The 15,057-nt window shown below is 43.2% G+C and overlaps 1 protein-coding gene across 1 annotated transcript in view; it reads left to right on the top strand.

The window, feature by feature from the left end:
• Positions 1-3,097: 3,097 nt before the first annotated feature.
• BAG2 (BAG cochaperone 2) overlaps positions 3,098-15,057 on the top strand; it is a 41,637-nt gene continuing 29,677 nt past the window's right edge. The window contains exon 1 of the mRNA XM_089694125.1: positions 3,098-3,348. Within this exon, the coding sequence (XP_089550251.1) occupies positions 3,224-3,348 (125 nt within the window). The 5' untranslated portion in view covers positions 3,098-3,223. The remainder of the gene's footprint in view (positions 3,349-15,057) is intronic.

Here is a 15,057-nt window from a genome sequence, read left to right as displayed (position 1 = left end):
AGATCTCTGAAGGCTGACAACAAAGTGACACAACAGTGAGAGGAAATATCCCCAGTGTGAGCACAGACTGCAAGAGTAAGGGCTTGTTTAAACTTGGGGGTGGTAAAAACACAAGGTTGAGCTGTGTTTCCACAGCCCCCCTCCCCAACTGCAACCAGGGGTGGACTGATAACTCATGGGGCCCCCGGGCAATAGGGGATCATGGGGCCCCTGTGTCCTTGCCCAAACTCAAAAAAGGCTATGAAAAAGGTACCAGGGGCATCTCATAGGGTCCCCCACTGACCCTGGGCCCTCGGGCAGTGCCCGAGTTTCCAAATGGTCAGTCCGCCCCTGATGAGGACCTTACCGTTTGAAGCAACCTTAGGTCTAGCAAATCAGATGAATACTCTTTGCACTGCAATTATCAATTTTATAAATCAAATCCTGAGAATATAAAAATTACATTGGATCACCATCTGCATGGCTGGCTTTATATTATATAATATTATACCAAGGGACTTTACATTTTATTATTACATTTACCTTGCAAACAGCCAACACTTTCTGAAATTGCTGTCCCTCATAGAAAAGACAGTGTTGTCCTATATTTTTTTTTAATAAAAATCTATATCAGTGGCCCTTATCTTGATAATTCTCTCCAGCTCCTCCCCTCTATTCCTTTGCAAAAAAGCCTATGAAAAAGGTATTAGGGGCATCTCATGGGGCCCCCTACTGACCCCGGGCCCTCGGGCAGTGCCCGAGTTTCCAAATGGTCAGTCCACCTCTGACTGCAACCCTTTCCCACCTAAGCTGCAAAAGCAGCAGACAGGAGTATACACAGGGTGTTTTTGCAGCAGGAAGACTGGGGAACGCAGTTTTGTCACCTCCAGCACTAAATGTATGTAATGGCAAGGGGTGCTGGGATGTGCTGGAAGGTCTATTGATGCTTGCTGCTGTGGGACCTGTTGTCACTGGAGAAGATCTATTTTTGCATGGTGGTCTGTTGTTGCTGGGAAAGTCCATTGTTGCTGGTGGGGGACCTATTGTTGCTGGAAAGGATCTACTGTTGAGAGAGGGGTTTAGTGTTGCTGGCTGTTGGAAAGTCTATTAATGCTGGCCACTTGGGGATCTGTTGTTGCTGCTGGGGGTCTATTGTTGCTGGGGTGGTGTGACGGGAGTGACTTTGGGTGGGGGGCCCATGGAACACAGCTCACTTTGGAGGGGTGGAGAGATACCTGTCTCAGCTCCCCATATCCCTCTTATGTGTAAGTCACCCTGTGCCTGTTAGGGGTGGGGGGTGAAATGTCCTGATATTGTGTAGACATGTATAGGAGATAGGTGGGGGTTGTGGATTGTTTGGTGTTATGTGATTGCATCCCATTGTTCTATTGTGTGTCTTGCTTGAAAGCAAACTATTATGGGATGTATGTGTTTGTGTATTGGCTTGGTGGGGGGTGTCTGCTGATGTGTTTCTTGTTGCTAGATTTGGTTTGCCCCGCCCTGTGTCCTTATGCAGGGAGGGGAGAATTGTTCCCTTGAATGTATATATCTTGTGTCTGTGTTAAAATAAAGCTGTCTATTTCCTGGTTTTCGTTCAAGAATGGTGTCCGAGGATCTGTGTTCGGACAGGGAAGCGGGTGTCTAACGGAAATACCCTATTGCAGTCGGGGTCCGGTTCCATTACAGGTGGTATTTTGTTGCTTGGGGGGGTGATTAACAAATTCCATACAAATGACTTAGCACCACAAAATGATACTTGGCTGCGTATTCTCTATAAGTAGTGGCACTGGGGGTGGGTAGGGTTGGAACCAAGGGACTGTGCTTTGAGGTGGGTAGGGGAATGGAGTCTGAGAGGTGATTCAGAAGGTAGAGTTCCTGCACCTATTTTCTGAAAAAAATGCAGAAGCTGCTTCCTTGATTCGTTGCTTTGCAGACGTTGCAAAAACTATCCCTGCATCATACAATACAGCTGATGAATGCGACCTTTTCAAACTAATGGGGCCGCACCACAACTGCCCCGCATGTGTGTGCAATGAACATGGTTGTGGCATGGTAATACAGATGGTTAGGAGGCAACATGTTGACACTGCGCTGCCTGCCAAACACTTCTGAAAAGTGATCTCACTGCGGATTGCCACTGCTCTGCCTGCCAAACACTTCTGAAAAGCGATCTCACTGAGGATTGCCACTGCACTGCCTGCCAAACACCTCTGAAAAGCGTTCTCACTGCGGATTTCCACTGCACTGCCTGCCATACACTTCTGAAAAGCGATCTCACTGCGGATTGCCACTGCACTGCCTGCCAAACACCTCTGAAAAGCGATCTCACTGCGGATTGCCACTGCACTGCCTGCCATACACTTCTGAAAAGCGATCTTACTGCGGATTGCCACTGCACTGATTGCCATACAATTCTGAAAAGCGATCTCACTGCGGATGTGTAAATTCAGCCTTAATGAGTTTCTAACCAATCCAGTATACTGTACAGTTGGAGGCTTTGATTTCACAACAGCCAACACAGATCAAAGCTTTCTATGCCAACTAGATACTGCTAGCTGCATTAGGTTGGTCGTACACTATTCAATCTGATTGTATTATCTCTGTACAATTTCCTTTAAGGTGACCATATACTATATATTCAGATTGTGCAATCTTCTTCAGATCTACTTTCAGTAGTGCAAGGGCCTGCCTGATTTGATACAAATTGATTGAGATGTTTAGATTTGTCCTCTAATTATTAGTTTTGGTACATCTAAAAGAAATTGTACAGGAATTGCACATTTCAGATTGTATAGTATATGACCAGCTTTACATTGTTATATAAGGGCAAACCTAAAACATTCATTCATTTAGTATCAAATCATGCAGGCCCTTACACTTTACAGCTGATGATACATCTAAAGGATTGTATTGTGTATGGTTAGTTATAGATTAAAAGAATTCTTTCTTTTTCTTTGTGTTTTGTTTGTTAGAGCCAAGTAGTACTCGATTCGTGACATTCTATCCTTTGCAGGGTAACGGGGACATGGTCATTTGCTCCAGCAGTGACACACGTGTAGCAGTAGAAGAGCCATGTATACAGAGTGCAGGCTGGGGGCTGGGAGAATATTAGAGGAGCGGGATCCGCCCAAGACCTTGTTAGGAAATGTTCCATCAGTCCTTCCTAAGTGTCTGAGGATGTGTCTAGAAAGATCCTGAGTGCTGCTTTATCCTGTCACTTTACCCATTCATTACCACGGCAGACATGGCTCAAGCTAAGATCCAAGCCAAGGCCAGCGAGGGGCCCAACGGGGGCAAGTTCTGTCGCTCTATGTCTATGGCCGCGCGCTCTTGTCACCTGCTGGAGATGTTAGACGATCTGGAGATCAGGTAAGAGAGTGCCGATTCTTCATTCGTACACCACAACGTCAGAAGGAAAGCTGATTGTCGGGACAGAGTCTGCCATGACCCGGACAGTGATCCGATGACATTCCAGGACATAGTACGCTTGTATGTCACATCCTCTAATCCTTATTGTGTATTCTCTACATGCAGCTACAGGACAAATCACATTCTTTCCACTTCCAAGTGCAAGGAATGATGGAAGTCACTTCATTCACTAAGCTCTGGAGAAAATTCCCTTGCAAAGCGAACAGCCTATTTACCTTTAATAAATCAAGCCCATTGCATTCATGTGTCAGAGTACAATGGGAGAGTTCAGACAGCTCCACTGGTACGTGATCTGTATTACAGTGTGAGAGGTCATAAATGACCCCCCCACTGATGAGTGTTCTGTAGTACAGTGTGAGAGGTCGTAGATGACCCCCCCTCTGATGAGTGTTCTGTAGTGTACTACAGTGTGAGAGGTCGTAGATGACCCTGCACTGATGAGTGTTCTGTAGTACAGTGTGAGAGGTCGTAGATTGCCCCCCACTCATTCGTGATCTGTAGTACAGTGTGAGAGGTCGTAGATGACCCAGCACTGATGAGTATTCTGTAGTACAGTGTGAGAGGTAGTAGATGACCCCCCACTGATGAGTGTTCTCTAGTACAGTGTGAGAGGTCGTAGATGACCCTGCACTGATGAGTGTTCTGTAGTACAGTGTGAGAGGTCGTAGATTGCCCCTCACTCATTCGTGATCTGTAGTACAGTGTGAGAGGTCATAGATGACCCAGCACTGATGAGCGTTCTGTAGTACAGTGTGAGAGGTAGTAGATGACCCCCCACTGATGAGTTTTCTGTAGTACAGTGTCAGAGGTCGTAGATGACCCCTCACTCATCCGTGTTCTGTAGTACAGTGTGAGAGGTCGTAGATGACCCCCCCACTGATGAGTGTTCTGTAGTACAGTGTGAGAGGTCGAAGATGACCCCTCACTGATGAGTGTTCTGTAGTACAGTGTGAGAGATCATAGATGACCCCTCACTCATCCGTGTTCTGTAGTACAGTGTGAGAGGTCATAGATGACCCCCCCACTGATGAGTGTTCTGTAGTACAGTGTGAGAGGTCGTAGATGGCCCCCCACTGAGTGTTCTGTAGTACAGTGAGAGAGTTCGTAGACGACCCCCCACTGATGAGTGTTCTGTAGTACAGTGTCAGAGGTCGTAGATGGCCCCTCACTCATCCGTGTTCTATAGTACAGTGTGAGAGGTAGTAGATGACCCCCCCACTGATGAGTGTTCTGTAGTACAGTGTGAGAGATCGTAGATGGCCCCCCGCTGATGAGTGTTCTGTAGTACAGTGTGAGAGATCGTAGATGGCCCCCCGCTGATGAGTGTTCTGTAGTACAGTGTGAGAGATCGTAGATGGCCCCCGCTGATGAGTGTTCTGTAGTACAGTGTGAGAGGTCGTAGACGGCTGTCTCTGGAGCGTGTTCTGTAGTACAGTGTGAGAGGTCGCAGACGGCTGTCTCTGGAGCGTGTTCTGTAGTACAGTGTGAGAGGTCGCAGACGGCTGTCTCTGGAGCGTGTTCTGTCGTACAGTGTGAGAGGTCGCAGACGGCTGTCTCTGGAGCGTGTTCTGTAGTACAGTGTGAGAGGTCGCAGACGGCTGTCTCTGGAGCGTGTTCTGTAGTACAGTGTGAGAGGTCGCAGACGGCTGTCTCTGGAGCGTGTTCTGTAGTACAGTGTGAGAGGTCGCAGACGGCTGTCTCTGGAGCGTGTTCTGTAGTACAGTGTGAGAGGTCGCAGACGGCTGTCTCTGGAGAGTGTTCTGTAGTACAGTGTGAGAGGTCGCAGACGGCTGTCTCTGGAGCGTGTTCTGTAGTACAGTGTGAGAGGTCGCAGACGGCTGTCTCTGGAGCGTGTTCTGTAGTACAGTGTGAGAGGTCGCAGACGGCTGTCTCTGGAGCGTGTTCTGTAGTACAGTGTGAGAGGTCGCAGACGGCTGTCTCTGGAGCGTGTTCTGTAGTACAGTGTGAGAGGTCGCAGACGGCTGTCTCTGGAGCGTGTTCTGTAGTACAGTGTGAGAGGTCGCAGACGGCTGTCTCTGCAGCGTGTTCTGTAGTACAGTGTGAGAGGTCGCAGACGACTGTCTCTGCAGCGTGTTCTGTAGTACAGTGTGAGAGGTCGCAGACGACTGTCTCTGGAGCGTGTTCTGTAGTACAGTGTGAGAGGTCGTAGACAGCTTCCTCTGCAGCGTGTTCTGTAGTACAGTGTGAGAGGTTGTAGGCGGCTTCCTCTGCAGCGTGTTCTGTGGCCAGTCTGACAGTGAATAAACAGGACAAGGGTTAGGAGTTCAGCAAATTAAAAAAAATCATTGACTCTTCTTCTCACTTAGTTTTATTACACAAACTACGACCCTATTTCAATACTTGATCAGCTGCACCAGCCTGTATATGCCTCTTCATTACTACACCCAAATACACATATATATATATATATTACCAAATAAAAGTTACACTTTAAACAATGTCAAATAAAAGTGACAGGACAGTAAAAACATTCCTGCAATGCCCCCTTTTAGGAAAGTAGACATCCCAAGGTGTTCTCATTTTTTTGCCACACTTTATGTGCATGTTGTCTAATGACGAGTCGATCACAGGCATTGTGCTTGTGCAGGGCATGCAAATAAGTAGTGAATAGGGCACCATTTATACTCCAGAACACCAGGGTCACAGCTCACCATTTTAAAACATATGCAGTGCAAGGCAAGCAAGAGTCTCAAACTGGTGGTCCTCCAGCTGTTGCCAAACTACAAGTCCCATGAGACATTGTAAGATTGACAGTTGCAAGCATGACTCCCAAAGGCAGAGGCATGATGGGACTTGTAGTTTCAAAACAGCTGGAGGGCAGCCAGTTTGACACCCCTGGTCAAGGAATTGTATTTTCTACTGTTGCATTATAAAGCAAATAAATAAATAATATATGTAATCCTATCAGGCCCTGAAATACACTGGGCAGGCGGCCCTTTTCACAGCTGGAGGGATTGTCCATGTACTGACAGAGAACAAGGCAAGGAGACCTTTGTGCTATAAAAACCATAAACACTTTAATAGGTAACAATAAAAAGAATTCACAAGAATACAACAGTGGCGTGAGAGTTTTTACAGGGTATTATATAGAGGTGGCTGGTTTTAAGCACATTATACACTCACCGGCCACATTATTTGGTCCACCTTGCTAGTACTGGGTTGGACCCCCTTTTGCCTTCAGAACTGCCTCAATTCTTCATGGCATAGATTCAACAAGGTGTTGGAAACATTCCTAAGAGATTTTGGTCCATATTGACATGAGCTACTCTTGCCTTTCTATCATCTTGAACCAGGCTGCCCATTCTCCTCTGACAACAATAAGGCCTTTGCATCCACACAACAGCCGCTCACTGGATATTTTCTCTTTTTCGGACCATTCTCTGTAAACCCTAGAGATGGTTGTACGTGAAAATCCCAGTAGATCAGTAGTTTTTTTAAATACTCAAACCAGCCCATCTGACACCAACAACCATGCCACCTTCAAAGTCACTTAAATCCCTTTTCTTCCCAAATTCTAATGCTCGGTTTGAACTTAAGCAAGCCATCTTCACCATGTCTAGATGCCTAAATGCATTGAGTTGCTGCCATGTGATTGGCTGATTAGCAGTTTGTTTTGCCAAGCAACTGAACAGGTGTACCTAATAAAGTGGCTGGTGAGTGTATATAAAGCAGGCTCCAAGGCACAAGAATGCTAAGGATGCCACTATTCTTTTAGCCTCTGGCAGGTCTACCAACTGTCAGATCCTATATCTAGGCATGATAAGCTACTCCACTTTTTTCTGTGTGTGAGCACATTTTATTGTTATCTATAAACCTCTTGTAGACCATGTAATGCATATATGTGGCAGCAGAGAGATGGGCCTTAATTTTCGCATGCTGCACTAATGCTCCCATGGGGCCATGGATTCTGTGCTGAGAACACTCTCACTGCATGCTCCCGGCACAGTGACTGAGCTGTCAAAGACAGCTTTCATTTTCTGATTATGATTGCAAGCTGGCAGGATAGGCTCCCAATGTTGTGATTAGTGTGAAAGCCAATCACAGTGATCATGTGATCAGAAGGGCTGTCCTGCTTCCCAGAATTTGGACCCTCTTAAAGATCTGCCAGGAAAGGGTTAATGTGTATATAGTTTTAAAAGCATGAAGGTCACCTCACCTTGTTCGTTATAAACAGTGCTTCCTATCCTTTCTATAATTTACAAATATTCACAATATACCTTAATACTACACCATGTTTTAAATCACATACAATACATAAATGATTACAAATAAAAAGAAATGGTATGGAATTAAAACAGAAATGAAAAATGTCTACACTCACTCTTCTATACATATAAAAAGTTATGAAAGATATTTAAAGTGTTACTAAACTGGGCAACAGTGGCTAAATGGTTAGCACTTCACCTGGCAGTACTAGGGTTGTTGGTTCGAATCCCAACCACGGCACCAACTGCCTGGAGTTTCCATGTTCTCCATGTCCCTGTGTGAGTTTCCTCTGGGTACTCTGGTTTCCTCCCACTCTCCGAAGACATGCTGGCAGGTTAATTGGATCCTGTCTAAATTGGCCCTAGTATGTGTATGTATGAATGTAAGTTAGGGACCTTAGATTGTACGCTCCTTGAGGATTAGGGAGTGAGGTGAATGTACAGTATATATGTAAAGCGCTGCGTAAATTGACAATGCTATATAATTACCATAAATAAATCCAGGACCCTGCATTCACTATATCTGGTCTCCCACAGAACATGGAAATTCAATTATTTTAGTAAATATAAACTGCTAAATATCTTCTCATCAGCCCTTACAGCAGTCTTGTGACTTCTATCAGTGTCCTACCGGGCACTGGTTAAAGTTTGTGGAAGGAGTTTTCATTTTGTCCTTGGAGGATGTAGAACCCCTGACTTCTGTCTGGACAGTGCTGATTGGCCCTGTGCTGATCACATGCACTCTCCCAAGAAAAAAAGAATCTCCCTAGCAATACGCATCAAACTGAGCATGTGCAGACTCCACACAATATGTCTTATTAGAAGAAGGGGGTCACTGGAAAAAGGAGAGGATCATAGAAGTCAGGATCAAACAGCCTTTTTACACAATGCAGAGGATTAACCCCTTAGGTTCCACAGTGAGTATAACAAGCATGCTTTACTGCATATACAGACTGATTTTACTGTGGTGGGTTTAGTAACACTTTAAAGCAGAATTAAACTGTATTTGAGTATCATAAACCAAAAACACTATTTAATGAAGAAACAAAGCAAAAGTTTAAAGCAAGTACATGTAATATTCTGTAGCTTTCTATCCATATACTAAGGCTAGCAGCATAAGGAGTAAAAATAGTTAATGTTGATTGAGAGAGTGATGTTGTGCTCTAAAAACAGGGTATATAGAACTGGATAGGAAAAGTGATTCCGATGAAATCACAAAGTTTTATTCTGGAAAAAGTTATCCCAAAGATATCAAATCAGCCCAAGCATATATTAGGTTGATATACAGTATATTTTATTTGTATAATACAGAATTTATATACAACCAACAGTTTGTGCAGTGCTTTATAAAAGGGAGACAGTACAGATTCAATTCAAGACAAGAGGTTAGCGGGGCCTTACTTGTGAGAGCTTACAATCTAAAGGGGAGGGGCATGTGTTACAAAAGACATTCATTGTGCGGGATGAGCTGACAGAGAAGGTAGAAGTACAGTTTTTAGGTGGAGTTTAGATAGGCCTCCCAGAAGAGATGAGCTTTCAGGGATTGCATTATGGCTAGTGCACATTATGAAAAAATTGGCCGCTTTCGGCGCGATCTTCCAATATTCTGATTGTTAGTACACAGCTTTTGAAAGCCGATCATGACATTTCATGCAAAAGGGACAACCACAAAAGTTTTTCTCGTAAGATAACAGAAAGAATGATGTTCATGTAATCAGTACAGTATTTGTCTGTAAAAAATTGAATGACCAAGACCTTGCATGCTAAAAAATGAAAGAATACATTACAATACAATACGGTACATTACATCTTCGTGGGATGTTGTATTCTGTCTTACAAGAGTTTTTGCAACTTTAGTAACCTATTCATTTTCAATACGAGGCTAGCATGCATCCCATATTCTCATCATGTGTACAAGGCACAAAGGTGGACAGAGTAGGGGATAGCAATTCAATCGCTTTTGTTGGGTAGATTGCATTTTCACATTGTTCAATGGAGACGATACTGGGCATCATGATTTGAAGCAACTAAAAGTAAAACAGTTTAGGTTTTAGCAACCAGTTGGTTTCTCTCTTTAATTTCTTAACCACTTGCCCTCCTGAGGATTTACCCCCTTCATGACCAGGCAATTGTTTGCGTTACAGCGTTGCATTATTTTAACTGACAATTGCGCAGTCATGCAATGCTGCATCCAAATCATTTTTTCCCCACAAATTGAGCTTTCTTTTGGTGGTAGTTGTGTGTTGTTTATTTTTTGCGCTATAAGCAAAATAAGACCGACAGTTTTGAGAAAAAAAACAATATTTTGGACTTTTTGCTATTAAACATGTCCAGTAAAAAAAAATAAAATAATCTAATTTTGTCATAACTTTAGGCCAAAATGTATTCTGCTACATGTCTTTGCTAAAACAAATCCCAATACGTGTAAATTAATTGGTTTACATAAAATTTATAACGGTATAGATAATGTGTTTTTTTTGCTTTCTATTAGTAATGGCGCCGATCAGCAACTTTTAGCAGGACTGCGGTGGACATTGTGACACTAGCGGGAACTAACTTGGTGTCACTAACACCCCAGTGACACCAATACAGTGATCAGTGCTAAAAAAAAGCACTGTCACTGTACTAATGACACTGGGCAGGAAGGGGTTAATGTGAGGGGTGATCAAAGGGTTAACTGTGTGCTAGGAGTGTTTTACTAGGGGGCGAGGGGGTGTTCTTCACTGTAAGCACACTGATCGGGATTGCTGTACTGTGCACAGCCATCCTAAGCAGTGTGCTCGAGCTGACAGGGAGGAAGATTGTTTGTAAACAAAACAATCTCCCCCCCATCGCAGATGCTCGGTAATCACTGGGTGCCGGCGGGTAATTGCTGGCCAGGACCCAGTATACTGTATATATGATCCTGTGCACAGGTGCCGCCCTGTAGCAGTATATCTGCTATAGGGTGGTCCTTAAGTGGTTAATCTGCCCTAGTAACAGAGAAGGGTGACTCTGGTTGGTGATGCAGCACAGACAGTTTTGGTTCCAGTTGGTTTCTCTCTTTAATCTCTTAAAGTGTCTCTTAAAAGTCTCTTAAAGTCTCTTCTGTCTCTTAAAAACAGAAATGAAAAATGTCTACACTCACTCTTCACTACATACAAAAGTTATGAAAAATATTTAAAGTGTTACTAAACCCAGGACCCTGCATTCACTCTATCTGGTCTCCCACAGTAGACAGAACATGGAAATGCAATTAATTTAGTAAATATACTTCGTTTGAAATCCCATAAAGGCTGTAAAAGCAATAGTTTCTCCTTCTTTCTGGCTGCATTCTTGCAGCCAATGAGAAATACTGTGTGAGCTGTGATTGGTCACAGCTTGTCACATGGTACAAGGCAATTGTGAATAGCCTTGTACCATGTGACCTCTGTGATCATTCAGATTTCACACGTAGTAAGCAATGATGTCAGAAGTGACATCTTGCTTACTACTCTGCATGTGATCACTGATTGGCCAATCAGTGATCACATGATCGGGACCTCGCACAGAGGTCCCGTACGACAATCTGTGTTCCACTGTGTCCGGAGGACACAGCAGGCACTGGATCGCGGTGCTGCACGCTCCCAGGGAGCACGCACAAGCAGGTGGCGGGGAAGCTGTTTATAAACGGCCACCCACCCCTGCACTGCTACCATCCGGCCGTTTATATACATTGGCCGGACGGTAAGTGGTTAAACCTCTACTGCACTAGGAGTCCTTGCCTTCTGGTCTGCCACGTTCTGATTGCTTGCTGTCTGTTGCCAACCTGACCTGGCTTGACTTCGCTTGAACTCCGCCTGCACCAACCCAGCTTACCCTTTGATTACATCTCTGCCTGTTCCTCTGCTATCTGCCTATGGTTGCTGACTTCTGGCTTGAACTTGGACTACCCACTTGCTTGCTCCTTGTACCTGATCCGCCCGATAGATCCTTGTCTGACTACTTCTCCAGCCTTTGACTAATCACTTGCTACCAGCTGTCTGCAGTTGCCAAGTTCCTGCTGGTACCTTCCAGCCACTGCTTCTGCTCACCTGCATCCGCAACTGACCTGCATCCTGGTCATCTGGGCTACCCACCTGTCGGCTGTCACCACAGACCTGCCAGGCAATCTTCATCACCCCCCCACAAGTGGTACAGTGTCACCATGGTGACACTGTACTGCTAGGGTGACAGTATGTAAAAAAAAAAAAACATAAATAATAATATAAAATAAAAATGTAAAACAATTTGTTAAAAATTATAATTTTTGGTTATAAACTAATTTGGGTTATTTTTTTTTTTGCTAAAAAGATAACTGAATACATTTTGGCCAAGATTTATGATGAAATTATTTATTTGCAAAATTTTATAAGAAAAGCACTTTTTTTCAAAATTTTTGGACTTTTTCATTTATAGAGCAAAAAGAAATAAAAATCCCAGTGGTGAATAAATACCACCAAAATAAAGCTTTATCTGTCTCAAAAAAATACTAAAATATTCATATGGGTTCAGTGTTGCATGACTGCGTAATTGTCATTCAAAGTGTGATAGCACTGAAAGCTGAAAATTGGCATGGACAGGAAGGGGGTAAAAGTGTCCGGACTTGAAGTGGTTAAATGGATATTTATTGAATTCTGTTGTATAAAGAAGGGCAGGCGTGCAAACACATGCGCACAGGCACAGCCGGCGGGCACCCGGCATTGGTGCATTGATGTTCGCCTGGGCATTCTCTCTTTTCCCTGACATAGCCTTTTTAGGCACAGCAGAGGATTAACCCCTTAGGTTCCACAATGAATATAACTAGCATGCTTTACTGCATACACAGACTAATTTTACAGTTGTAGGTTTAGTAACACTTTAAAAGAGTAGTTTGAAGAAAAAAAAACCTGTGATACTCACCTAGGTGGATCCTGGGTCAGTGAGCAGAGTGGGCAGGTGACTGTCAGTGATTGGCTCTTTGCCATGCCCCTCCATCGCTCACTGGAGCACCGGGCTAAGCAGTAGGTGAGAGTGGCTGGCTCAAGCTCTCAGTGGCATGCTAAGAAGCTCAAGCCTCTGGGTTCAACACAGGGGCAGACTGACAACTCATGGGGCCCCCGGGCAATAGGGGATCATGGGGCCCCTGTGTCCTTGCCCAAACTAAAAAAAGCCTATGAAAAAGGTACCAGGGGCATCTCATGGGGCCCCCTACTGACCCCGGGCCCTCGGGCAGTGCCCGAGTTTCCAAATGGTCAGTCCGCCCCTGGTTCAACACTAAAGCTGGGGACTTTCCAGAGAGTGGACCAGCTAAATGACTTCAACTGGCAGCAGCTGCAATTGGGTCACAGGAGTGCAGAAATAAGTGCACTCCTGTGATCCATAGGAGAAGTAAGGCCAAAACAGCGTTGTCCCTACTTCTTTAATCTACCCTGGGAACATGGAAGGGTGACGCTATTTGGTGATGCAGCACAGACAGTTTTGGTTTCAGCTATGAGGCCCTCCAGGTTCCTGCTTGTTGACAGCATGGTGTTGTCAAATTTGAAGGAAATACACAGCTGGGAAGTAAAAACCTGTGCTCATCTTAATGCCAGTATATAGCAGACATGCTGTATAGCAGGCCGTGCATCCAAAGAAAGCATTACCAGTGACCAGAGTTAAAAATTCCCAGTCTATGGAGCTCCTAGCTATTTTCATGTCACTGAGCTGATGTGTTTTAGTGTAATAACAGATGGCCCTCCCCCCTCACTGCTCGTCCTTAAACCTCTCTAATACATTCATACAGCAACTGAAAACCTAGCCGCGCCACGTACATCTGCACTAATTGCTCTGAGTCACATTACTAGGTCTTGTCCTGCACAGCTGCCTTTTCGATTTCCTTCTCTGCAAACATTAAACAGTGGCAGTGTGTGTAACTATTGTGTAACAAAAAAAGGGAAATTTCTATGTATTCTTCTTTTATGATGGATATTTATTGAATGCTGTTGTATAAAGAAGGGCATAGGGCTGGACAATCAGATAAAATAATAGACAATATCCACGCTGAATGAAAGTGCAATGCAGCTAACACCAATAGGTAGTATCAGGGTGGATTTGATTTAAATCAAACTGATTTAAATCACGATTTAAATCACTAGTCAGTAAGGCTTGATTTAAATCCTAGTTTTCTACATAAAGACTAATTCTTGCTGGTATAACTTTAATATGCAAGTAGATGAAGATTTTTAGAATAACAACTTTTCATATTCGTTTTTTTATCCCCAATTTAATAGGTTAATCATTCATATTTGGACAACTTTTCTGTTGTACTTAGAAAGGAGAAAAATAATCATTACCTTAATAATAACAATTTATATAGATTTATTCAACTGAAACAATAACATTCCAGCATATGTTATTTGCCTAAACAAACATCCATGTTTGTTAACTAATTTGGCTAAACAAAATATATATATTTTAAGAAACTTAGATTGTCAGCCCCTTCCTCCTCACACTTAGCTTCACTTTCTTCTTGTGCAGATCTATTCCACTCCAAACAATCAGAAAAATATTGTTTCTATTCTATTCACTGAACTTCTTGAAACTTAGCACTGAAGGGGTTGATTCTGTATTCATAGGTTTGTAGAAGTTAGGATTAAGGTCTTTTTCTTAGCTTTGTTCATTATATAACATTTTTGCTGTGAAGAAGAGGCATGTGATCTCCGCTGAGTCAAATTCAGTTTTGAGAACTGCAAAAGTAAACCAAACATCTGTGAATATATCATGTAGGCAGAGAAACTGCCCAATAATCTTACAAAAACCTCTGGAAGAGCATGACATTGTGAATGGATTAATGGAATTTATTTACCAAAAAAATTAAATATACACAGCCTTCTTCTACATAATTAAAAAACTAATCTTTATTTCATGATGGAATAACCTTTGGATGGTAATATATTTTCCTCAAAAAGCATTTTATTCCAAAAAATCTGATTTAAATCAAAAAAATCCAATTTAAATCCAAAAATCCGATTTAAATAAAAAAAAAATCAGATTTAAATAAAAAAAATCCAAATTAAATTAAAAAAATCAGATTTTTTTGATTTTTAAAAAAAAATCATTGATTTTTATCCAACCTGGGTAGTATACAAACCTAAATAATAATTGAAAACATAAAGTGTAGCACTAAATATATAATAATGAAATTAAAGTGCACCAAAATGAATGTCTGTGATATCAAAAATCAATAGTGCAAACAAAAATTTGTTTAAACGCATACCACCCAGCCACTGTACATATACGGTGGCAGGGCGGCACTCACAGACAAAACCATGTTTTAAGACGTGTGTTTTGTAAACAAATAGGGGGCGCGTGCGAGGCGCGCCACCACCCTATTTGTCCCGCGGATCACCGCCGCAGATGTCAGTCGCCGGGTCACAGCCGCTCCTTAGCGACTATGTCCCGGCGA

This window comes from Staurois parvus, unplaced genomic scaffold (genome assembly GCF_062004578.1).
Source record: "Staurois parvus isolate SC_StPar_1 unplaced genomic scaffold, SC_StPar_1.0 ptg000652l, whole genome shotgun sequence".
In the NCBI taxonomy this organism is placed as follows: Eukaryota; Metazoa; Chordata; class Amphibia; order Anura; family Ranidae; genus Staurois; species Staurois parvus.
The sequence above is the reverse complement of the archived record's forward strand: the minus strand, read 5'-3'. Positions and strand labels throughout refer to the sequence as shown.